General features: G+C 59.1%; 1 protein-coding gene across 1 annotated transcript in view; it reads left to right on the forward strand.

Annotated features, from left to right (window-relative positions):
- Positions 1-6773: 6773 nt before the first annotated feature.
- SLC9A3 (solute carrier family 9 member A3) overlaps positions 6774-25285 on the forward strand; it is a gene marked incomplete at both ends in the record, with an annotated part of 36686 nt that continues 18174 nt past the window's right edge. Inside the window, one exon of the mRNA XM_082835142.1 lies at positions 6774-6987. Within this exon, the coding sequence (XP_082691268.1) occupies positions 6774-6987 (214 nt within the window). The remainder of the gene's footprint in view (positions 6988-25285) is intronic.

Consider the following 25285-nt stretch of genomic DNA (forward strand, 5'->3'; position numbering starts at 1 on the left):
TAAAACGACAGACAAAGCCATCGCCAGAGAGGAAGGTTTTAACGTATCTCTCTCAGTTACTGAAATTAGTAACAATATAGATTTGAACAACACAATTAACCAATTCGACTAAACAGACTAATATCAATAATAGAGCCCTACGTCCTTCAACTGCAGAATGTACACTCTTGTCAAGGGTGCATGGAATATTTACCAAAATAGCCCAGGTTCTAAATCACAAAGCAAGTTTTAACAAATGTAGAAGGATTGAAATCACACAGTGTACGTTCTCTGGTCATGGTGGAATTCTATTAGATCTCAACTACAGAAAGATAACAGGAAACACGCCCAAATATTTGGAAATTAAGCAACTGTCATAAGCGAAACACTTATAAGTAACTTTTGTCAAAGAAGAAATTACAATGGAAATTGGAAAATATTTTGAACTGATAAGAAAATGCACCATATTAAATCCACGAGAATATCAGAGGGGGCTTTATAGTTTATTTTTTTTAATTGAAAAAGTCACATACTAAAAAAAAAAAAAAAAAAAAAAAGGGAGAGGGCTTCCCTGGAGGCGCAGTGGTTGAGTCCGCCTGCCGATGCAGGGGACGCGGGTTCGAGCCCCGGTCCGGGAAGATCCCGCATACCGCGGAGCAGCCGGGCCCGTGAGCCATGGCCGCTGAGCCTGCGCGTCCGGAGCCTGTGCTCCGCAACGGGAGGGGCCACAGCAGTGAGAGGCCCACGTACAGCAAAAAAAAAAAAAAAAAAAAAAAAAGGAGAAACACTGAAAATCAAAGACCTAAGCTTCCAGTTCAAAAAGCTAGAAATAGAATATCAAATAAAAGCAAAGAAAGGAGGAAAGAGACAATGATGACTATGAAACAGAAGATGGAACTGCAATAAAGTCAGCAGGACCAGAATCCAGTTCCATGAGAAGATTCATGGTGTTGAGAAACCTCCGGTAGGACAGATCCCTAGCAAGGAAGAAAACAAGAATGACCAACATGAGGAACGGAAAGCGAAACATCACAGCAGAGTCTTGCAGACACAGAAAGGATCTTAAAACACTATGAGGAACTTTGTGTCAATAAACATGATATTTTTGATGAAAAGGGCAAAAATCCTTGAAAATTCAATTTACCAAAATGGACACAAACAGAAACAAAAAGTCTGAATAGTCTGAGATTTATTAAAGAAATTAAATCTAAAATTTAAAGCTTTTCCACCTAGAAAAGTCCAGGCCCGGATGCTCCCCTGGAGAATTCTCCAACAGCATCTTGCACATTTCGTGATAGATTTTTTTCCCTAGGTATTTCGTATTTTTGATGTTGTGTAAATAGTCTTTTTTTTTTTCTTTGCAGTATGTGGGCCTCTCACTGCTGCGGCCTCTCCCGTTGCGGAGCACAGGCTCCGGACGCGCAGGCTCAGCGGCCATGGCTCACGGGCCCAGCCGCTCCGCGGCATGTGGGATCTTCCCGGACCGGGGCACGAACCCGTGTCCCCTGCATCGGCAGGCGGACTCTCAACCACTGCGCCACCAGGGAAGCCCCTAAATAGTACTTTTAAATTAACGTTTGGACTTCCCTGGTGGTGCAGTGGTTAAGAATCTGCCTTCCAACGCAGGGGACAAGGGTTCGAGCCCTGGTCCGGGAAGATCCCACATGCCGTGGAGCAGCTAAGCCCATGCGCCACAACTGCTGAGCCTGCGCTCTAGAGTCCGTGAGCCACAACAAGAGAAGCCACCACAATGAGAAGCCCGCGCACCACAACGAAGAGTAGCCCCCGCTTGCCGCAACTAGAGAAAAGCCCGTGTGCAGCAACAAAGACCCAATGCAGCCAAAAATAAATAAATAAATGAATTTTAAAATAATAATAATAAAGTAACTTTCATTCTCTAAAGAGTTTGTTGCTGCATGTAGAACTGGAGCTGGTTCTGTAGCCAGCAGCCTTGCTTGCCCACTTCTCCTTAATTCTAATAATTTGTCTAAGTCCTTCTGGGCATTGCTAAGAGTTCTCCTTCTTGTCTCTCTTGTCCTGAGTGGATTTTCAATTTCACCAAAGTCCCTTTCTGCCTCTGTTGATGGTCACCCACTTTCTCCCCAGTCTGTCAAATGATGGTCACAGGCTGGTTCTGGGGACCGAGGGCTTAGGAGGGTCCAGCTGCGTCCTGCAGGCAGGGTTTCCTGGCCGCTGGGCTGGCCTGGAGGCCGGGAGGGCAAGTCACCAGGCACGGGGTCCAAGCATGCCCCCACCCGAAGGGTTTTCGTGGGTTCTCAGTGCCAGGAGCACGGTCTGCAGTTTGGGGTCCCAGGGTCATTTTCGGGGAGCCGGTGCCTGGTCCCTAAGGAGTCCCAGCTGGGGGAGGGCATGGGATGTCAGGGGCATCTGTGGTAGGGGTCCCTCCCATAATGGGGGTCTTACTTCCAGAAAAGGGGTCACTGAGACCCTGCAGGGAGGGGTCAGGCCCAGAGAGTGGGGGTCCCGCCAAGAGTCCCCAGCGTCAGGGCTGCAAGGACCAGCTGGGAGGGGAGTGGCATCAGTGAGAGAGGGGGTTGGGGGTCTTTCAGGTCACTGGAGTCAGGGAGGGTCTCCGGTGTCCTCGAGGGTGGGGAGGGGAGGACAGGCGTGGCCCCTGGTCAGGGTCTGGGTCTGCAGCCGGCCCAGCCCCCGAAGTCCAGAATGTGCATCGCCCTGGGGGGCCCATGGGGGCCTAGACCCTGTGGCGCAGCCCATAGTTCCCAGGACCTCAACCCCACCTTGGACCCTGGCCTGGCCATCCTGGCGGTGGGACAGTGCTGGGGGTGTGAGTCCAACCCCAAGGGGGGCATCCTGGGGGCACTTGGGACAAGATAGCGCCTGCTTGAATGTCCAAAGGCTCCTTCCCTGCAAGCTCGGCCTTAGGCCAAAGGCTCCAGGCTCACCTGAGGCCTCAAAGCCTGACAGGCAGACCACAGAGGAGCTGGACTCACAGTTTGTTCGAGAAATGCAATTTTATTCCAGCAATCAAACAAGAGAACATAAATATTCAATGATGGTGATTTTGGACAGCTCCCAGAGGGGCTGTCACCTGGACAGTCCCTGGCACACAGTAGGTGCTCAGCAGAGGGAATAAGGCAGTGCAGGAGCTCCTGGGTAATAAAACCTTCAGAGGAGCTGGAGTGACCACTGGGTAGCGGTGAGGAAGCCCTGTGTGCAGCCTCCCACATAAAACATAAAAACGTGACTCTCATCCCTGTGGGTCGTCAGCAAAAGCAGTAAGTCTCTGCCTCTTTATTCACAAGATATTTTTCACCAACGACATGAATGAGATTCATAACCAAAATTACCATGATGGACTAGATGCGATGTTTTCCATTTTTATTTTCTTAATTTTGCAGACCGGTTACTTGCATTTTTTTAACTTTTTAGGTTATGTTGTATGGTTGTGGCTTTTCCATGGGTGTTATGGACTGAACTGTGTCCCCCTGAAATTCCTATGTTGAAGCCCTGACCGTCCACTGTGATGGTATTTGGAGGCAATTAGGGGTAAATGAGGTCATAAGGGTGGGGCCATAATCCAATAGGATCAGTGGCCTTATAAGAAGAGAAAGAGAGAGAGCTCCCTCCCCGCTCCCGCCTGCACTCTGAGGAAAGGCCACAGAGGACACAGTAGCTGACAGCCAGGAAGGGGCTCTCACCAGAACCAGAACTCTGTCAAGCCTTGGCCTTGGGCTTGCAGCCTCCAGTTCTGTGACAAAATAGATTTCTGTTGTTTAAGCTCCCCTGTCTGTGGTGCTGTGCTCTGGCAGCACAAGCATCTGTGTGCAGGCAAACCTACAGGTGATCCAGGCCAAGGGGGAGGGGAGGGGAGTGGGGACAGGGGGCAGAGAGGGGAGGCTCATGGCTGCCTGATGGCCACTGTGAGTAGCGAGTTATCAGGGTCCTGAGGACACTTCCCAACACGCCCTGCCAACCCTCCTCCCCAAACGCAAACTGCCCTCTGGGTACATTTGGCCTTGCAGGTGTGTCCTGGTGTGGATGGCAGCCTTGGAGTGGAGTCACTGCAGCCCTGCCTAAAATCACCCCCCAGTTAGAAGCAAGGAGGTCATGGAGGCTGCACACCCACCCACAGCCCCAGTCCACGGGGTGACACTGGAGAAGTGGTCGAGGGGAGGCGCCAGCAGCTGGGCGTGGGCGTCAGAAGGGAAGGAACAGTGCACACTCCATGCCCCTACGCTGACTAGGCTCACAGGCAGGCTGGCCTCCGCACCGTTCTTGACCATCTGCCCCGGAGATGCTGTCATCCTACAGGTGCCCACAAATCCAGCCAAACAGCCACGCTTCTCACCCGAGCTCTGCTTCCCGTGTGAGGCGCTCCAGCCTCTGCAGGGGCTTTGGGCTTCCCGTCCCCTTGTCCTTGGGCATCTTGTGGTCACCTCTGCAGCACCCCGTCCAATGGCCAACGACGGCATCACATTCCTTCTGAATCCGTGAGTCCACAGGGTAACGCTCTGCTGCCCCTCGAACGGCTTCTTGGGTCTTAGAAGCAGTCCCACTCAGGAGAGATGCCATGAGTTCTTAGGACAGGCTCTTGGTGAAAACCCCAGAGGGTGACATGAGCGGAGGGTCACTGGGCAGGCAGCACAGCACACACTGTTCTGGTGGAGATGTGGCTGTCCTGTGCGATGTGAGGGCGCTGTCTCCACAGAGGCCACTCTTCTGAAAGGCTTTGCTCAGGAGCCCTGACAAAGGGGCAGGGGCGTGTGCTGGGCCAGAGGTACCCCAAGCTTGTCTGATGGCTCTGTCTCCGGGACAGGGGGCTGCGGATGGGGCTGAGGATGGAGCTGCGGACAGAAACATGGACACGGCTGAGCCCACCACAGCCCACTGCGCCGGGCCACACCCCTGGTGCTGGGCGCCGTGCGCCAGACCCTGTGCTCGGCCCAGTCTAGCCCCGACAGCAACCCTGAGGCTGGCCTTCCTCCCCCTACTGAGCACCCCGGGCTACCTCACAGCAGAAGGTCCTCGAAGGGCACCCAGTGAGGACTGAGCCCCCGGCAGCACCTGCCCAAATGGTCTCCCAGTTCCCCCCCCACACACTCAGAGCTCAGCCGCCCACTGAAGCAGGATGCGAACCCGTTCTCTCTCCACTGCGCCACTGGTGGCCGCTTCCCATCAGCAAGAAACCGGGGAGAAAGCCCGAGGGACAGGCATACTGCTCAGGTCTCCTGGGACTCCGACATAGACTCAGATACTAGAAGATGCACCCGCCTGCGTCCCCACCCACCTGCCCACCAACCCATCTGTCTTCTGTCCATCCAACCAGTGTGTCCCGGGTGCTCTGTGGGTCAGGCAGTGTGTCAGGAACTGGAGAGGCAGCCAGGAGCCTCACGGGCTTTATGGAGCCCCTCATTCATGGAACGATCTCCCCACGGGGAGGGCAGGCCTGGCTGGAAGCCTGGAGGAGGGAGCCCGCGTGTCACAACTGGGAGATGCGATCAGTTGTGGTGGGAGGAGAAGGCAACACCTCAGGGAAGGAGACCCAGAAAGGGTCTCCAAGGAGGTCAGGGAGGGAGCGAGTCCTTTCCTCTAAATAGGAGGGTCCCCAGGCGGCCGACAGGGCAGGTGAAGGGGGCGGGAGGGAGGCTCTGAGCAGCTGCGTGGTGGGCACAGGTGCTGAGAAGAGGCCAGGTTTCTTCTGGGTTCTGAAGGTGCGGCGGACAGGTACGCCGGGGGATCGGAGCAGGGCGCCTGCCTCCTAGGCCTGGGGCAGAAACCCTGGGAGAGGGTATGCCCGGTAGGTACTGAGGCTGCAGGGCGGGCCTGGGAGGAAATGAGGGCTGTGCTGGCCTCATCCAGGGCCCAGGTGAGCCATCCAGCTGACAGCACCAGCCAGAGCAGGTGGAGGGCTGGACAGGGAGCCGGGGTCAAGCCCCGGGGAGGAAGGGCCGGGGGTCCCCCTGCTGGAGGTCTTGGGGGGTGGGGGTGGGGGGCTGGGCTCCCGGGTCGGAGGCACAGGGGCAGCCCTGGATGGGGGAGGGCAGAGGGACTTGGTTTCTCCCTCACCAAGGTGCAGTGGGGAGGCCCTGTTTCTGACAAGTTGTTGACCCTGTCAGGAACTGCAGGCTCCAGGCGGAGACACAGCAGGGGCCTTAAGGCCTGGCCCCTTCTGACCGCAGGCCTCTAGTGGGCTCGGTGCAGCCCCAGGCCCCCGCCTTTAGGGACGAGGAGCGCCTCCGGGTGAACGTGCCCACAGCGGCCCCAGGCAACTCAGGACGGGAGCCAAGGGGCGCCCGAGGCACCGACGCCCACACCCGGCAGCTGAGACCGCAGGGACCCCGGCGCTGCCCTCCGCCCCCAAGGGAGGCGGTCGCCCGGGCCTGCGCCCTCCAGCCCCGGGCGCCAGAGAGGGCGGGACGCAGAGCGCGCGGGGCGGGGAGGGGGCAGGCCGGCGTGGGTAGAAAATGAGGCTCCCGGGGCGCGGGGGTGGGAGGCGAGGTTTGGCGGCCTGGCGGGCGTGCGCCGCACGCCGGCGGGCGGGCCGAGAGCAGGCGACTCCGGCTGCGCTCTCGTGTGCGCGGCGAGGGCGGGAAGGCTCCGCCCCGGGGAGGGAGGGGGCGCCGGATTAAAGGCCACCCAGGCGGGCGGGGACCAGGACAGCAGCCCTCACCCAGAGCGCACTCAGCTCCGCGCCGCCCAGCGCGAGTCCCGCCGGCCCCGCTGGTCCGGCGCCCCGGCGCGGCACGTCCCGCAGAGCGCAGCAGGGCTCCCGCGACCGGAGCATCTGGACAGGGCGCTGAGCGGTGGCGGCGATGTCAGGGCGCGGGGCCCCGGGCCCCGGATGGGGGCTGCTGCTGGCGCTGCTGGCGCTGGGCGAGCTGCCGCGGGCGCAGGGCGTCGAGGAGATTCCTGGCGGCGCGCACGGGGAGAGCCAGGGCTTCCAGGTGGTCACCTTCAAATGGCACCACGTCCAGGACCCGTACATCATCGCGCTCTGGATCCTCGTGGCCAGTTTGGCCAAGATCGGTAAGCCGGCCCGGGCTCCGTCGGCGCGCCGCGGCTTCCCCCCCCCCCACCCGCTGGGTCTGCGGGTCCCTTCCTGCCCCTCCGGCGGGCAGAGCCGGCTGCCTGCGCCGCCTTCTTCACGCGCTCCGCCGGGTCCGCGGTCTTCCCTGTGGAAGGGGCGCGTCCAAGGTCGGTTGCCCGGCGGTCCCGTCGGGGAGCGTCGCGGCCAACCCCGGGGATTCGGCCCTTGGGTCGCTCAGGGCGGGGCTCGGGGACTGCGAGCCTGGCCGGTCCCGGAGTGGCAGTGCTCGTGGCCGAGGGCTACCCGGTCCCGGCCGGGCGGGCGCAGCCTCCTGAGTCCCCGCGTCCCCGGGTCTCCGCGGTCGGGACTCCCTCTGCCCCATCCAGGCCAGCAGACGTCGCGGACTGCTCCGCGCTGGGGCTCCCGCAGCCAGGTTTTCTGTCCGTCGGGCTTGTCGGGGCTGTTAGTGCAGGAGAGAGGGAATGTCCTTGCCTTCAAGCGCCGGAGCACTCCGTCCCCAGTGCAGAAAGAAAAATGGTGTCACCAAGATGAAAGCCGGTACCGTCCTATTTACACGAGCAAGTTTTCCACTGACGGTGTCTCTCTTCAAAATCCTGGTCTGTCAGATTTCTCTCCTCCTGACTGGCTCCACTGAGCCAGCAAAGTGGGAACTGCAGGTAACTCCCGGGCAAGGTGACAGGAAGGTCAGCTTTCTTAAGAGCCTCTGAGGACCAAAGTTTCAGCGTGTTGATCAACACCAGGAAGGGTCTTCCGTGAGGTGGCGGAGCTGTGAGGGCAGGTGTAATTAGTAGGTGGAGCAGGGGAAACCCTGTGAGGGGGTCTGAGGACTCCCCCCTCACCACAGAGCAGCCGGACGGGGATGGGTCCGCAGAGGTTTTGGAATGGGGAGGGGCCGGGGGTGCTGGCCTCCTCAGCGGGGCCAGGAGGGGCAGGCTCTGGGGAGAGGCGGTCAGAGGACTTTGGACCTGGCTTTGGGGGTTCCTGGTGTTCCCTGGCGGCTGGTTACGGCTCGTTTCTCCTTCAGCCCTGCCTGCCCTGTGTCCTGCTGTGCCAGCGACCTCCCTTTAAGTCTCTCGTTTTGTTCTGTTTCTTTCAAAGCTCTCCGGCCCCTCTGCCTCCCCCTTTTTCCTCCCGTGTGTGTTGAGTTCCTTGGCCCTGCCTGCCCGGTCCCTGTGCCCAAGCCGCCCTCCACTGCTTGGCTTTTTTGTGGGGGATTGTGATGTCAGGAGTGAAATGTCGGCACCGAGAGGCGGTCTCACGTGCTGTGTCTCCTCTGGGTGTCTCTGCCGCAGGGGACTTGCCGACACTGGCCACTTTCTACTGGCCACTTACGGGGCAGGTCCAGCCTCACCCTGGGGCTCTAGGAGCAGCACCCCGTCCTGAGGCTCCCCTGGGAGCTGACCGGTTTCTGGGGCAGAGCGGGGGTCTCCTCCTCAGCCCTCTTCTCTCTTCTGTGAAACCACAGATATGTGCAGGGTGGACGCATGACACTCCGGGGGTCCCCACCTGGGACCTGGAGCCCCCCTGTCGTGTAGAGCGAACATGTGCTTCCTGTGCAAGCCCAGCCCCAGGTCCTGCACCTGGAGGTCCAGTGTCTGTCATTCACCCAGGAAGAGCCTGCCCCGAGGTCTCCTGAGCGCTCAGCTCCTCCAGAGGGGACCTTCGGGGGGGGGGCGGGCCCCCTGCTCCCACCAGCTCCGCCTCTCGTGGGCGGGGCGGGCCCAGAATGTGTTTGTCTGTGGCCACTTTAGTAGCTCCGCCTCCCCTGGGGCTGCTGGCTCCATCCGAGGGGGAAGGGGGGCCAGCTTGGGTAGAGGCTCGGTGGGGGGCTGTAAGGGAACACGAACAGGACACCGGAGAGAAGACCCATGGGGCCGGCCTAGCTGGCCTGGGAGTGCCCTGCCCTGGGCCAGGCCTGGCCCCGATGCTGCCCACGCTGTCCTGCACTTGGAGGGTCCTGCTGTGATGGCAGAGGGTCTCGCCCGTGAACAGGCTGCACAGAGGGACTCCGTTCTCCCATCTTAGAAAGCAAGCTGGGACCCTCCCCAGGCCCAGCCCCCTCCCAGCCATGCCCCTGTCTTCTGGAACCCACTGCACTGACCCTGCCCAGGTCCCCAAGGCTCTCCGGGTGGCTCAGCATGGGCTTCACGTGACCCCGCCTCTAGCCCAGCAGGTGTCTCTGCACAGACATCTCCCCCCCCCACCCCCCCACCCCCCCCCGCACCTGACGGAGAAGAGGAACAGGGGTGGCTGCGGAGCTCACAGACACCGAGGCCCCAGGTCCCTATTCGCAGACGCATTTGGGCCTGCCGGTCCCTGCCTGCTGTCGCATCTTTAGGAAATGCAGAAGGGGATGAAGCCAGTGGGGGAGTGGGCCCGCAGGGCCGAGGCTGAGGACCCTCCTGCACTGGGGAGCGTCTGCCCCTGGGTGTGTGGGGAAAGCCCGGGCCGCGGGTGGGATGCGTGCTCCCCAGGGGGCCTCGAGTCTGCAGCCAATCACACCAGGATCAGTCTGGGCCTTGGACCAGGGTGGACTCCCCGTCCCTCAGCCTGTCCCACCTCCTCTGGCCTCCTCTGGGACCAACGTCTAGTGGGCTGGGTGGGCGCGCTTCGGCCGTGCGGGACGGCGAAGCTGTGGCAGCGGTGGGCGGGGCCCTCCTGGGGGTGGGGTCCAGGCGGCTTCGGGAGACAGCCTGGAGGTGGCGGGTGACCGGGGCAGGTGCTCCTGGAGGCCGCCAGGGAGACCCCGTGTGTCGTGCTCTGGCGCCGAGCCGGTGGGTCGAGGGCTCCGCTCACTCCTGGCCGGAGCTGCTGGGAGCGGTGATTCGGCTTCTGAGCTGCGGAGCCAGAGGGGCAGGCGGAACTCGCCGTCTCTGCTGTTTCTCCTCTCCCTCTCCGTCTCCTCTCTCTCTAAGTTGCCCCCCCCAGAGCCCACCCCCAAGGAGGCAGGGGGCTGCCCCCACACCCTGGCAGGAACACTTCGGGAAGAGCCCGGAGCCCGTGGGTCCCCCCGGACCCAGAGAAGGAAGCAGCTGGGGTGGGTGGCGCTGGCCCAGGCGTGCCCAGCGGCCGTGGTCCTCTGAGGTCCTCGGCCTCTCCCCCATGGCCCCCGGGGTTTTGTGAGTGCTTCTGTTCCGTGCTTGGTCACCCCCTCCCTCTTCACCCAGTCTTGGAGGAAGAGACCCCGGCGGGGGGCAGGGTGTGTCTTTCCTGACCAGCAGAAGCCGGACGTGGTCCCCCGGGCACCCTGGGGAGTAGCCAGGGCCTTTAGGGTCACGCGTGCGACCCTGTCTGCACACTTTACCCACTCTGCCCCTCGAGACTGCAGCACCTTGGCTCCTGGAGACGCAGGTCCCTCTTCCCACCTGTGCTCCAGCTGGAGCTCAGCCTTGGGGCCACGCTCTGTTCGGCTGCACGTGTCAGCAGCTGCCTTATCAGGTCAGACTCTGCTCTCCAGGCCCCTAGACCCCGATGCCCGTCACTTGCAAAGCGCCTTCACTGTGGCTTCTCCTCTGGTCCAGCCCCAGCCCTTGCCAGGGGAGGGGCACAGCCCCCGGGTGCTGAGACACCCATGGCTTCTGTCCAGAGCACCTGCCACGTCGGTGGATTTCTCTGAAGTTCAGCCTTCGGGCGCTGGGTGTCTGCCCTGGGTTGTGCTCCCAGGCTGTCGGGGAGTGGTGGACAATATTTACCTCCTTGGGTTGACACCAGAAGCTTGTGGTTTTCGCTCCATGTGCTCTGGTCCTAAGACCAGAACCCCCATCGCTGCACCCAACCCCTGTCCCTCTTTCCTGTGGGCTCCCCGGCGCCCTCCACCATGCTCTCCTCCCTGTTCCCACCAAATTTCCCTTACACCGCAGCGTGAGCAGCAGGAGTCTTCGGTGGACCCCATCCTCCCAGGAGTAGACGAATCAGTGGGCCCTAGTGGACCCCAAGCCTGGCAGGACAGATGGAGTCAAGACCCATCATCCAAGGTCTTGGAACCAAGACCTCTCCCAAGAGTGTCTATGGGAGGGACATTCTGTGCTGAAAGTGTAAAGTCTCATTTGTCAGGAACTGCCCGTGGGAGAATTAGCCACGGGCTGTCAAACAGTCCCCTGCATTTGGAGCTAAGGTACCTTTGTGGAGTATCCTGAGGAAGAGGGGCAAAGGTTGGGAAGTGCTGATAGCCCCAGTCCTGCTTGCTTGGCAGAAGGAACTCTCCAGGGATTTTCCCATCCAGCCCACTCCCGCGGTCCAAGAGAATCACAGCAGTGTTCCCAAGACTGCAAGTCCCAAAGGTCGCTGACACCTGCCGCTGGGCTCTCCCAGTCTGGTGCCTCATCGGCCTCACGTTTATTTCTTCCCAGCGTCTGAGTCCCTTTTGACAGCAAGTTTTCCCAGGAGCGCGTGGCAGAGTGGGGCAGGGGGCTCAGTGTGCGGTGGGCCAGGTCAGGGCTGGTGGTCCCGGGCTCCCTCCACGCCTCCTGCCTTCCCTCTGAGAAGGGACTCCTCCAGCCCTCTCTGTGCTGGAGCCCAGAGTGGGTGGTGACCTCCCTGGGCGGAGGTGGGCACAGTGGGGCCCCGTCCCCTGCACCAGGAAACCTTGGAGGCGCCTAGGCGCTTTCCTGGCGTGAGGTCCGCTCCACTGGGGTGGCCTTGTGCCCAACCCCCGCCTGCACCTTCGCTCCCAGCCAGCCCCCGGCCTCCTTCCTGACCTTTCTTGGTGTCTCCTGCCCCTTCACCATCCCTTCTTCATACTGTGAAGTCTGTCTCCTCCATCTGCCCAGGGCAGGGGGAAGAGGGGTGTTGGCGGAACCCACCACCTCGCCTGCAGAGGCCGTCCCCACCCAGCCCTGCCTACAGAGCCCATCAGACTGGGGGAGTTGAGCTCCAGGGGCCTGTGGGCCGGGTGGGGATGGGGAGGCACAGTATTAGTGGGGGGGGGGGGGATGGGCAGGGGACTGGCGGGGTGGCAGAGGCCCAGGGAGCGCCAGGCACGGGAGCAGCAAGTCCCCGTGGGTGCGAGGCTGTGGCCCTGCCGGCTTCCCTGGTTCTAGCTGAAGCCCGGCCGCTACCCCCCCTTCCCCCCTGCGGCCAGGCCAGGAGCCCCACCCACCAGCATCTCTCCCCCCTCCTCTTCTGAGCTCAGAACCCTCCAGCTCACTGGGGTCTTGAGGTCGCCCCCTCAACACTGGGGTCTGGGCTCAACCAGGTCAGCTCTGCAGAGGCGGGGGCTGCGTCTCTTCGTTCCCACGTGTCCCCAGCGCCTGGAGGCCGGCCTGCCCCGGCAGCGCTCCTGCAGGTGTGTGTGCAGACGCGTGTGCTCGGCCGGACGCGCGCTGGACGGGTGGCTGGACAGGCGTGTGAGCGGGTGAGGGAGCGGACACTCCACGGTGGTGTGAGCTTCGTCCAGACCCTCGAGATGCTAAGCTCCTTAGCCAGATTCTCGACCGGAATTGCCGCACGGGCACACCCGGTGACCGCCGCAGGCCGAGGGCAAGGCCGCATCAGCTTGGAGCACTGTGGGCTGTAGGTCTGAGGCGGGGAGCGCCCGCCCGCGCGAGGCCCGGCCTGAAGCAGCTCCCTGACGAGCTGAGTCGGTCAGTTCACACCCAGTCCTGCCTCCTGGAGCGAGACAGGGCAGAACAGGCCCGCGGGTCCACTCGCAGGCCGCAGACAGACGCCCGCACGCCCTCTGGGCGGAGCCTGGACTCGGGCCCCAGCCGCGCGGTGTGCCCGGCCCGGGACGACATCTGGGCTCGAACGTGTGATTTATTCTATTAGTGCGGCCGCAATGCTTGATTTTTAGCGGCCACGGCTCTGAGCGCTGGTTTAACATTCATCTTACAAACCTTAATGCTGCCACGTGTCCGGCACTGCTGCAGGCCACGAGGACACGGCTTCCCACGAAACAGACCCAGACCTCCCTCGGGGTGTGTCACACCCCCCGGAGCAGGCGAGTTCAGCCGCAGGGTGCATGCGTCGAGTCCTGGCGGAACAGGGAAAGAAGGGAATAGCGCAGGTGGGGAGGAACGAGCCCTGAGGGTTAGGGGGACGTTTCCAGGGTCCAGACGGCCCTGCAGAGGCCCTGAGGTGGCCGTATGGGGGCATGTTTGCGGGGCAGCTGAGGAAGCCCCCCAGGAGAGGGGTGGCAGGTGAGGGGCCAGCGGGTCCACCAGCCACACGCGTCCCAGAGAAGTGGGGCCTTGGAGGCTTCTGGGCCGAGCACCCTTGACCCCTCTGGGAGGGACAGGACCCCAAGGGAGAGATGAGGGTGGGTCGGACCCATCACCCCCTGAGCTGAGCTGCCCCGTGGTGGTGTGTAATGTTTGCAAAATCCCTCTGATTTTGTAAGATTCTCCCCATAAGCATGTTCAGGACAGACAAGCCGGAAAAATGGTGCGTACCTGCTCGAGGATTGGAAGGGAGAGCCAGGTCTGCCTTCCGGAGACTCTGAACGAGGTGTCTGAGCACTAAGGGCCCAGCCAGGCCGCGCTGCTCCAGCCTCTGCGCCCCCGGCGTCCCAGGACAGGGAGGGGCCTGGTGCTGGCTCGCCTCTGCCAGGACCCCGCCTGTAGGGCCAGGGCTGAGGCCCCACTGCAAGGCACTGGGCAGCACCTTGAGGTCAGGGGGTCTTTCCTTGGAGCTGTCAGGGGTCTTTCCTTGGGACTGGCCGCACCTCAGGTCCACATCTGTGAGCTGAGCGTTCGCTCATCGGTTCTAGAATGAATGGAGAGGCCCCAGGGTTTGCTGGACACCGGGGTTCAGAGTCCAGGCTGAGGGCTCAGGTGGTGGCCAGGGTGCGGGCTTCCCCTCTGCGGGGCAGTCGAGATGGGCTGCAAAGGGAGGGGCCGGCAGAGCAAGAAGGGCTGGCGGAGGCAGGGCCGGGCGGAGACGCCAGCCCCGGGGCCCCAGCGCTGGCGGGTGGGAAGGTGTCAGGGCCGCCCCAGCTGCGGTGGGGGGTGGTCAGGGCCGGACGGTGGAGAGGTGGGACAGGCTGGAGGCTGTGGACTCGGGGGGCTGTTGAGCTGAGTCATCCCAGGCCCCCGGTTGAACCCTCTGCTTCCTGCACAGACGTGGCCCTGGCGGGGTGGCCAGCTGTCGGCTCTGCAGGGCGTCCTGTGAGCCTGGACCTCCGGCCTCCAGGGCCGGGGGCAGACCACGGTCCTCTAGGGCCCACCCTGTGCTCGCGGAGGAGGCCGCGGGCTGGAGGGCGAGGGCCAGGCTCCGCTTCCTCCTGGGTATATCAGGAAGCCTCCGATGAGTTCACCACCTGCTTAGCTCTCTTGCCAAAGTCCAACTGGTTTTGAGTTCTCAGCTGGGAAAGGCCCAACATAAAAGCTGGAAGCGGCTGCTCCTCACAGCTCTTGGAACCACACAGAGGGTGGGAACCACCAGCTCACGGGGCTCTGTTTCTGCTCAGGTGTAGCGGGCCCTAGACGCGGGGGCACAGCGAACACGGGCCTGCAGCCTCCCAGCCCGCTTTCCTCGGAACGTGGCCCGCACGCGCTGGGTGCTCGTGCAGCGCCCCCCTGCCTGCTGCTCGCTGTGGACCCATCGAGGCAGGGCCGCCCAGAGGCCTTCGCACCTGCATGTGTGTGCTGGTGCCCATGGGTTGAAGGTGTCACCTGTGGCACTAAGATCTAGTCCCCAAGTGGCCGTGGATGCTGGGGGCCTGAGGACCTGAGGTCCCCTCATGTGCCTCTGGGTCACCCTCTCCCTAGCAGGGTCTGTGAGGAGTGGGTGAGACAGGCCTGGGGCTCTGGTCGTGCTCACGTTGTCCTCACCCCACACAGCCAGCGGGAGCACACGGGGCCGTGAGGAGACCCCTGGGCCCCACTCCAGCAGGAGAAGCCGGGCTCCCAGGGGCGTGCTGGGAAGAGCCTGGCGGTAGGGGAGGAGGCTTGGCCCCCCGAGAGCTGTATCCTGGGGTCACAGAGGCCTTTCTGCTGCAGAAGCCGCCAGGCACCCCCAGGGCAGGGCCCCAGAGCAGGCCTGGGGGCGGCGGTGGGAGGGGTACGGCCTCCCTCCTGCTACTTTGCACAGGCCATTTCGGAGGCCAGGCTCTCCGGGAGGCAGTGTCACCCCCACGCAGCACCTGCAGTAACTCAGTAACCGAGCAGAACGTGCGAGGGTGCCTCCACGTGTGACTGCTAACCCTAACCCTAACCCTTCCACATCCTGAGGCAGCAAAACCTTCATCCTCCTCCTTCAGTTGCCAGTCCGGACGGAGACCCGCTGCCTTGCAGCCTGGGGTGGGCGTGTCGCCGGCCTCAGACTCTCATCAGCTTCTGGGAAGCCTGGCGAGACCCCCGGTCCTCAGTCCGGTTCAGTCTCCTGGGGGTCGTCGGCCCAAACATCTCGAATCAGAGCTTCTGGGGTGAGGCAGGGACCAGGCCCAAGCTTGTGGGTCTCCAGGGCGGGCAGCAGGCAGAAGCAGATGGTCGCTGTCCTGAGCAGACGCCACCCGGCTAGGCTCCTGGAGGCTGCCTGCAACCTCACAGAATTTGAGGACTCCCCAGGGCCCCCCACACTCTTGCACCTGCCTGGTCTGCTACTGCATCTAAGAGGACTTGTGATGGCCTTGCTGTGGGCAAGCTGCTGTCCCCTCTGACACCTCAGCCTCCTCAGCAGGGACACGGCCAGGTTCAGCATCTCCCTCAGGCGCAGACTTAAACAGGTGCTGGCGGACATTCTGTGAACACTAGTTACCCTGCACAGCACCCGGCCTTAATAAGAGGTCGACGAACAATAGTTGAATGAAAACGAAAACGCCAAGACACTCACACAGTAACTACAGACACTAAGTCTGAGGTGGACGGTGGGAGCCAGGACCTCGTGGCACCAGCAAGGGCAGGGGCCAGTGTCCTTTAATGCCGGGGAAGGAGGGACTGGGCGGTCCTGCCCCACACACACCTGTTGCCTGCAGCCTCCTGGTCCCCACCTGTCCTGGGATGGGAATGATTTTGTGGCCTCGGCAAGGTGCTGGCTTTTACCCAGTGAGTTCCCAGCTGGAGAGGGTGTTGCGTGGAGCTGGCCAGGAGTGACCTCTCTGTGACCTGGTGTCGGCCCCAGGCAGGTGCACCTCAAACCCCGGCTGTTAGGTGACCCTTTCGGTGCTGGGGTCTCCAGTACAGTGTCGCTAGGATTTGGGAGGGGGATCATGTGACCGTCGTTTAGCAATATAATTAGCGAACAGAGCAGGGCTCAGGGGTGAGTGTGTGAGGTGGGGCCTGTGGGCACACACCCACGTGCAGGCTGTGAGGGTCCAGCCGTCCCCCGCTCATTCCCCCCAACCCCATACAGCCTACCTTCCTGGGGACAGACTACAAAAGGAGGGCAGTTTTAAGCTTCTGAGAAGCCCCTGGATGGAGAACGTGGCGTCTGTTGTCAAAATCCTTTACTCATTAACTTGCTAGGACCGAGACCGTTCCGATGTCAAGGGCGCCCTCAGCCCCAAGCCCTGTGCACGGCCTGCCCCGGGGGTCTGAGGGGAGCACATCCTGGCCCAGCACCCCCTCTGCCTTCCGCCAGGGCGCCCCAGGGAGGCCTGGCAGATGCAGGGTGAGCACACGTGGCCGGCCGCCCCGGGGCGAGGACAGGCTCCTTTCGCCAGACCGGGGGAGACAGTCCAACCCGACTGCCCCCCCAGGCCCATGCTCTGGGACCCTCTTCCCAACACGCCCGTCCCCCCCGGCCTCTTCCAGCTGGTGCGGGGGACAGAGACCAGGGGAATTTGTCTCTGCAGCCCCCACAGACCCCCACCTGGCCCTCAAGGGCACCCAGGGAACTGGCACGCGAGCAGCAGCTCCGGCGGGCTTTCCATTTACAATCCTGGTTTGCTCACGATCTGGAGAGATTCCTTTCAGTGTTAGTGAGCTGAACATGTCTGGAAGGCAGGTGGAGTGAGCGCCCTCCCAAGCCACCAGCTGCAAGTCACTGCCGTCCTGAGCCGTGCTCGTGGCCCGTGGCCACGGGATCTCGGGGGAGGGGGCCCGAGGCGGCCAGGAGAGGAGCGGGAAGGAGGCCGGCTGCCCGGACGGCCTGTCCTCAGAGGAGGCCTGGCCCCAGCCCCGCGCCCGCGGTGGCCGCCTCTGAGGACAGGCCGCCCGGAGCGCGTGGGACCACCGCATCCCCGCCCACCCCCGCCTGCAGGAGCCCCGGGGCCCGCACTTAGCTCTTCTCAGCCTAATCCACGCAGGCCCCACGGCCTGACTGCGGGAAGTTAAAGTTAAACGAGACAGATCGTCCGCTGTCCGGGAGCAAGGTCCTCCGCTTCGCAGCCGTGCACTCACCTGCACCTCTTCCCGGCAGCCTGGCCTGGGCCCACCCACCGGGGGGCCCCCCGGGGTGTGCGCAGGGGCGGGTCGCAGGGCTCGCCGCCTCGGCTCTCGCCTCCCGTGGAGCCCCCGGGCTCCGAGGACCCTAGGTCGGGCGGTCGTCGGGGCCCCTCCTTCGGAGCAGGGAGAGGCCCGCAGGGGTGAGGAGAGGACGCTGGTCCTGGCGGCGAGGCCGCGGCGCCCCGGGCGGGACTTTCTCCCCGGGGAGGTCCTCTCGCCCCGAGTCGCGCGTGAACGGAGCTCCCGGATCTCGGCAAAGCGCCTTGCGCCGCAGACTCGAAGGTCTGAGACTGCCACGCACCAGGGCTGACCGGCGCTGGACCGCGGGTCCGGCACGTTGCTGGCTTTGCCGTCGTCGCCGGGGCCGCCAGAGCTGGTGTCTGAAGCTGGTGCCGTCCCTGCTCGCGCACACCCACGCTCGCGCACGCCTCCCTCACCCCCTGCCCTCCTTGGCGCCCCGCCGCACACCCCTCAGAGGGCAGGCCCCCTCCCGGGCTGGCGTCCCGGGTCCCGGACCTCACTCTGCTCGTCCGTGGGACCCCTCCCTGTGGACGGCAACAACACCCTTTGCAGTAAAAAGTGGGGCTTTTGTTTGTAAAAGTTCTGGGGGAGCCTTCCCGTCGTGTTGGCGCAGTAGAATCAGGACGGATGGTTGACGCTGGCGGGAAGATGCAGGCTGACGGCACCGGGTTCTCCCTCTGGGTGACAAGCAGGCGTGTTGCCCAGCCCGCCCAGCCCGCCTTCTCGTACTCAGTGTGTCACCTCCATCCCTGGCCTGGCCTCCTGAGGCCACATCCCAGCGCTAGGCCCACCTGCCAGAGGAGCACCCACCATGGCTGCAGAGATGCTGGCTTTTAAAAATTAGTACACGGAATATTTTCAGTTGTAAATTTACAGGATCATTGAGCAGAGAGTCCAGAGAGTTCCCTGTACTCCCATCCCTAGTCCCCTCCCCCCCACGCACACAGTTTCCCTATTGTCAACATTTTGCACTGACACGGATCATTGGTTACAATAGATGAACCAATATCAATACGTTATTGTTAACTGAAGTCCAAGGTTTACATTAAATTTCCATCAGTGTCTTACAGTCTATGAGTTTGGACAACTGTCTAATGACGTGTATCTACTTTTTTATTTATTTCTATTTTGTGGAATCTTAGTTCCCCAGCCAGGGGTCGAACCTGTGCGCCTTGCATTGGAAGCGCGGAGTCTTAACCACCTGACTGCCAGGGAAGCCCCAGCCACTGAGGCTTCTACTGTCTCCGTGGTCTTGCCTTTTCCCAGGATATCCTAGAGTTGGAATCCTACAGGATGCAGCCTTTCAGATGGGCTTCCTTCACTCAGTCACATGCATCTCATGTTCCTCCACGTCTTTTCATGGCCTGATGGCTCTCTTCTTTTTGGTGCAGAATATTCCACTGTCTGGACGGACCACAGTTTATCCATTTCCCTGCTGAAGGACACCTTAGCTGCTTCCAAGTTTTGACAATGATGGATACAGTTGCTATAACCATCTGTGTGCAGGGTTTTGTGTGGACATAAGGTTTTAGCTCATTTGTGTAAATACCAAGGAGCACGATTGCTGGATCACGTGGTAAGAGTGTGTTGAGTTTGTAAGAAACTATTATGCTGTCGTCCAGAGCGGCGACGCCCTTCTGCATCCCCCCCGGGGTTCCTGGAGCTCCACGTGGTCACCAGCAGTCGGTGTGGTCAGTGCCTGGACTTTAATGATTGTGGAGGATGAGCGGTGGTGCTGTTTCCGTTTGTGTTTCCAACAGCGCGTGGTGTGAGTGTCTCTTCGTGTCCTAACTTCCATCTGCACTTCCTCTTTGGTAAGGTATCTGTTTAGACTTGGGGCCCATTTTTCAGTTGGGTTGTTTTCTGATTGAGTTTTAAGAGTTGTTTGTATGTTTTGGATACAAATCCTTTATCAGATGTGTGTTTTGCAAATACTTCATGCCTGTCTATGACTTTTCTCATTCCCTTAGCTTTCACAGACACTTCATTAATTTTAAGGAACCCCAACTTATCAGTTCTTTCTTTCATAGATCATACTTTTGGTGTTGGGTCTAAAAACTCATCTCCAGACCTGAGGTCATCCAGGTTTCTCCCATCTTATCCTCTGGGAGGTTCATAGTTTTGTAGTTTCATTTTAGGTCCCTGATCCATTTTGAGTTGATTTTTGTGAAGGGTATGAGGTCTCGATTCATCTTCTGTGTGGACATCACTTGTCCCAGCACCATTTGTCGAAGAGACTGTCTCTGCTCCGTTGCGTTGTGTTTGCTCCCTTGTCAGAGATCAGTGACCACATTTATAGGGTCTGTTTCTGGGCTCTGTTCTGTCGGTTGATCTCTATGTCTTTTCCGTCTCGGTTTCTGTAGCTTCACAGTAAGTCCTGGAGTCGGGTGGCATCCGTCCTCCAACTCGGTCCTTCTCCTTCAGTGTTGCCTTGGCTGTTCTGGGTCTTTTCCCTCCTCTCCATGTTAGTTTGAGAATCAATTTCTTGACATTCACTTACAATAACTTGCTGGGATTTTTTATTGGGGCTGCACTGTATCTGTGGATTACGTTGGGAACTGATATCTTGACCATATTGAGTCTTCCTCTCCATGAATGTAGACTCTCTCTCCATTTATTTAAATCTTCTTCAGTTTCTTTCATCCAAGTTTAGAAGTTCTCCTCATACAGGCCCAGCACATATTTTGTTAGATTTATACCTAAGCGTGGGTTCTTTTGGTGCTGATGTAAACGGTATTGTGTACTGAATTTCAAATTCCATACATTCAGTGCTAGTTTATAGGAAGCAATTGACAATCTATATCCTTCAGGCTTGCTATCATCACTTAGTAGTTCCAGGAGTTTCCTCTGGATTCTTTGGGGTTTTCTACTCAGATAATCATGTCACCTGGGAACACAGCATCTGCCCTGCGGCCCCGCCCCCAGCAAGGCCAGTGTGCTCGCCCTGTGGCTCCTGGCTTTGCTGCCATGTGTTGGGCATTTCACGCTATCTTGGCCGGGACCAGACATGAGGTGGGCGAGGCGGGAAGGAGCTGTGATGTGAGCTTCCCAGATGTGGGGAACCTGCCCACACCCACGTGTTGCTCCCTGAGTTCTGACGTTCCCACCAAGGTTTCAGTGCCATACACTGCTATGACGACACGAGACGTAGCCTGGAATAGCACGGATCACTGTTCCATTTCCTGCACAACCGTTCGTTTTACCTAAAGTTAATTATTGTCTGGGGTCGGTGGTGCTATTTTCTATGTACTTAGTGACTCCCTGCCCCAGACCCCTGCGGGCTGCTGTGCTACACAGCACTCCAGCCCCCGACACCAGGTCCCTGGGCTTCCCTCTGCCAGACACAGCGCCGGCCCTCCCGTCACTCTGCCCTCCACGGGGCACCCCGCCTGGCATCCCATGCCTTCTGTCTTGGGGAGCCCCTCTTTGGTGGACTCATTCTCCATCAAATGTGACTTTACCCCCTTCCTCTGAGGACTGGCTGTGCAGGGGAGGGTGACATCGACCGTCCTGAGCAGACTGATGACCTACTGGATTCATGCTGGGGACCCCCTCCCCTCTCCCCTCCCTCCTCCCCCCTCCTCTCCCCAGTAATGATGTGCTTTGAGGCAGATCTCATTTCATCTGTCGAGCTTGGTCCCTGGGAGCACAAGCCTTTCATCCGGAGACGTTTGTGGCTGCTTCGTCCGTGTCTCTCCCTCTGTCCCTCTTCTAGCTCCTTCTGAGAGAACCTGTGTCGTCCTCTTTCTACTCTTGAATGTCCTCTCCTGCGTTGGTGTCTCTATCTTTTTCCTCTGTCTTCTGAGAGATCCTTTAACTTCAGCTTCCAACACCTCTGTTGAGTTTTGTTGGGTTTTTAAATTTTTTTTTTTCTTGGCTGTCAGGTCTTAGTTGCGGACGCGGGATCTTCGTTGTGCCATGCAGGCTCTTCGTTGCAGCCCGCAGACTTCTCTGTAGTTGTGACGCGCAGGCTCCAGAGTGCGTGGGCTCCGTAGTTTGCAGCACGTGGGCTCTAGTTGAGGCGCACAGGCTCATTAGTTATGGCGCACGGGCTTAGCTGCCCCGTGGCATGTGGGATCTCAGTTCCCCGACCAGGGATAGAACTCGCGTCCCCTGCCTTGGAAGGCGGATTCTTTACCGCTGGACCAGCAGGGAGGTCCGTCCGTTGAGTTTTTAGTTTCTGCTCCCGTATTTTCTCATATAAACAGGAGTTCGTAAATCACTGACTGCACCCTTTGGCCTAGGATGCAGCCCCTTTTCCTGGTGTGGACCTGCCTCTCCCGGCAGTGTTTCCTCACTTGCCCTGCTTTACATGACTCGGCCGCTGGTTTTCAAGCCCAAGACCTCCCACGCCCCACCCCCAGGGGGGCTGATCAGGCTGCGTCCGCGCACAGGGGGCCCGACCTCACGGTGCCCAGCAGGGAGCGCGGGGGCTGCAGGGGTGGGGAGGCCAGGATGCCAGCGTCTGCAGACCGCCCCCCTTCCTGCTGGCCTGGCCAAAAATCTAAAAATAAAGAAAATAAATGACACCACTGCCCTTTTGTTTCCACCGGGCTTGCAGGAATCTGATTTTCATCTTTACGACAGCCCAGAAAGGTCTAGACTGTCATCTTATGATAAGGGAACCAAGTCTAAAAGGAATAAAACAATAACTTGCTAGTGACCAGCAACACAGGTCCCTCAGAACGGAAGGCCCTCGAATGTGCAGAAACCCTGTCTCTTGACCCCCCGACAGGTGCTGTTCCTCTGGGTGGCCCCAGCATGGGGTGGGGGGCAGCTCCTGCCCTTGGTCCTGACCCCCCTGCACGCATTTGGGCCAAACGATGGGAACCTGGGGGTGCAAAGCAGTCCCAGTGAGGGTGTTGGCTGTGCCGCTCGCCCCCAGGGACAGTTTACATAGCTCAGTCCAGCTTTTCTCAAGACCCGGTGCCCGTGCAGGGTCCCCTGATGGTCTCCCCGCCTCGGGAGCCCTTTGCCCCCTGCAGCACGGTGTCCATATCAGAAGTCAATAGTCCCATCACTTCCTGCTGCTCTGGGTCTGGGCAGTGGCCTGTGACAAAGTCCTGGCTTCGGGGCCAGTGCTGGGAGCGCCCTGATAGCAGGGGCTGCGGTGATCCGGCAGCCACGTGAATGGCAGACGTGGTTTATGACACCTTGGGACATTGCCCACACACTTTATCTGCACAAAAGACATCCTCAGAGAAAATTTTTCACACGAAGGTATAAAGGTCAGCGAGATGTAACGTTGCTCCTCTGCAGGAAATCTGTTCCCAGATTCCCCGAAGCCACGCCAGAGTGGGGCATCCTGCATCCTGGCCCCGGTGGACTTCAGTGAATTGGATCACTGCAGTCAGCCTCCAAACCTCCAGCCAGCCAGCAGCTCCACCGAGGTCAAGACTTTTCTCCCCCCACCATGGCTCCCTGTGATGTAACTAACTTTATGTTCTTAAATCCTAGAACTTTGAAGAATGCCTTTTCTGGTTCGTTTAGCCTCCAGGGCCACCAGCCTCCAGCTTCCTCCTTCTGTGAAAGCAGAGTCACCGAGCACATGCCATCCTGGGGCCCTTCTTCCACCTCCCGCAGAGAAAGGGAGTTTGTGTGGTCCCCGCGCCGGGATCTGTGTGATTCTGATTTGGAAACCTTACCTCTACCTGCCTTTGCTGTTTTCACTGCTGTGCCTGTCACAGCTCAAGTTCAATGAATTCTTCTGTGCAGTAAGGTCTCAGTGACCTGATTAGCAGCTACCTTCAGCAGTCACGCCCTGTGGGTCATTACACTGACACCGTCAGCGTGAACCATCGGCCTTGGCTCTGCCGTGGTGATCTGCTTGGGCCCAGCTCTCCTCTTCTGAGAGCCTGGCCCCAGACCCCACCCAGCTCACCCCGAAGTCCAGGCGCCCACTTCACCTCTGACCTGCAGCTTTTAGGCCCTTCCCGCACCCAAACTTACCTGCCCTGGACCCTCAGCTTCACTTGAAGACAGAGAAATAGAAATCATCTAATCTGAAGTAGTTCTCAAGTCTATAAATTGATACCTTTCATCAAATTGGGGACGTTTTTGGTCATTACTTCTTCAGATTGTTTTCTACTCCATTGCCCTCTCCTCTCCTTCTAGGACTCCAATTTCTTCTGATATTGTCCCACAGGCCACGGAGGCTCTGTTTACTTTTTATCTTTCTTTGTTCTTCAGATTGGATCATTTCTACTGCCACCTCTATCTGCTGTTAAGCCTATCCACTGACTTTTTTATGTCGGTGATTGAATTCTTCAATTCTAGAATTCCAGCTTGGTTCTTTTAGATGTCTTCTATTTCAAGGGCCAGCAGACCATGCCCATGGGCTGGCTACCAGTTTTTGTAAATAAAGTTTTATTGGAACACAGTGGTGTTCATCTGTTTATGTATGTTACGACTGTTTTGTGCTATAGTGGCAGAGCTGAGTAACTGAAAACAGAATGTGTAGCCCACAAGCCTAATTTACTATGTGGCTCTTTTAGAAGAAAATTGCCAAACCCTGCTGTATTCCACTGCTGAGATTTACTGTTGTTAATTCATTACAAGCATATTCTCCTTTACATTCTCGAGCATGGTTATAATAGCGGTTTTTACGTCCTTGTCTGCTAATTCCAACATCTGGATCATCTTGAGGTCTCCACTGATTTATGGATCCCATTTTCCTGTTTCTTCATATGTCTAGTAATTTTGGTTTGTTTCCAGGACACTATGACTGATACATTGTAGAGACTGTATTCTGTTATGTTCCTCCGGAGAGCATTGATTTTTGTGGTGGGTGTTGTTGCCGCACTGTGGTTTTGCCAGGACTGGACCAAAACTCCAGATGTGTCTCCCTGTGGTGACAGCAGCTGAAACCTCTGAAGTTTTAGCTTCTGCTGGCAGCTCAGTACCTGCCTCTCTTGTGTGTAATTCAAGGACCAGCCAGAGATTTCAAGAGTTTGTGCACAGAATTTGGGGTTTGGCCTCTCAGGCTCTTTCCTTTCTGGGATTTCCCCCCTCTCTTTTCAGCTCCTGTGGTTGCCCTGACCTCTAGCCTCTGATTTTTCAATCCAGTCAGACTGTAGGTTTCTATTTGAGTTTTAGCTGCTCTGCATGGCCCCAGCTGGGACCTGCCCTCTGAAAAAAAGCCATAATAAAACAAGGAAAAGTGTAGAGCCCATCTGGCGTCTGCCTGCATTTACTCTCTCTTCAGTGTTGTGTTTGTTGTGGGTATTTTTTCCAGAGCTCATGGTCATTACCCAGAGGACAGTTGGCTGGACAACTATGGACAGTGGGTCCATTGCTGGGACAATGGGAGCTACTCCACTGGTGCCCATCCATGAGGTGTGATTGTCATGAATTCTTCTCCCAAGTCTTTAAGTCAGAGCCAATCATGAAATCATAAGAGAGAAAAGCTTAAAATGTGTGCTTCCTCATATGTGGAGCACTTAGGAGCGGGCTGACACAGAAGAAGGATGGAAAAGCCCCTTGGGGAGAAGGGCACTGTGGGTGGAGCGGGGCTGGCGGCTGCAGACCCAGCTGGCGCTGGGGCCAGGCCACTCACTCATGGCTTCACTTGACAGCACTCGTTAATTATTATCATTAATGTATATAATTATATGTGACATCACCAGTCACACCTGCTGTGTGGTTGCTGCCTGCCCTGCAGGGGATGGCATCTGGGTGGATGTCTCTGAGCACAGGACGGGGGTCCTCGGGCCAGTGCCTGCCCTGGGAGGGGCTTCGGGGACTCCACGGCGTGACTGTAGAGAGTGCTGGAGAGTCAGCGCTGGGAACTGCGTGTGTGTCTGTGTCCCTGTGTGTGTCTGTGTGTCTCTGTGTCCCCGTGTCACTGTGTCTTGTGTCCCTGTGTGTGTCACTGCGTGGGTGTGTCTGTGTGCCTTTGCCGCTGAGCGTGTGACATTTCAGGTCCCACCCGGAC

This window comes from Leucopleurus acutus (genome assembly GCF_964270905.1).
Source record: "Leucopleurus acutus genome assembly, chromosome: 3".
Classification (NCBI taxonomy): Eukaryota; Metazoa; Chordata; class Mammalia; order Artiodactyla; family Delphinidae; genus Leucopleurus; species Leucopleurus acutus.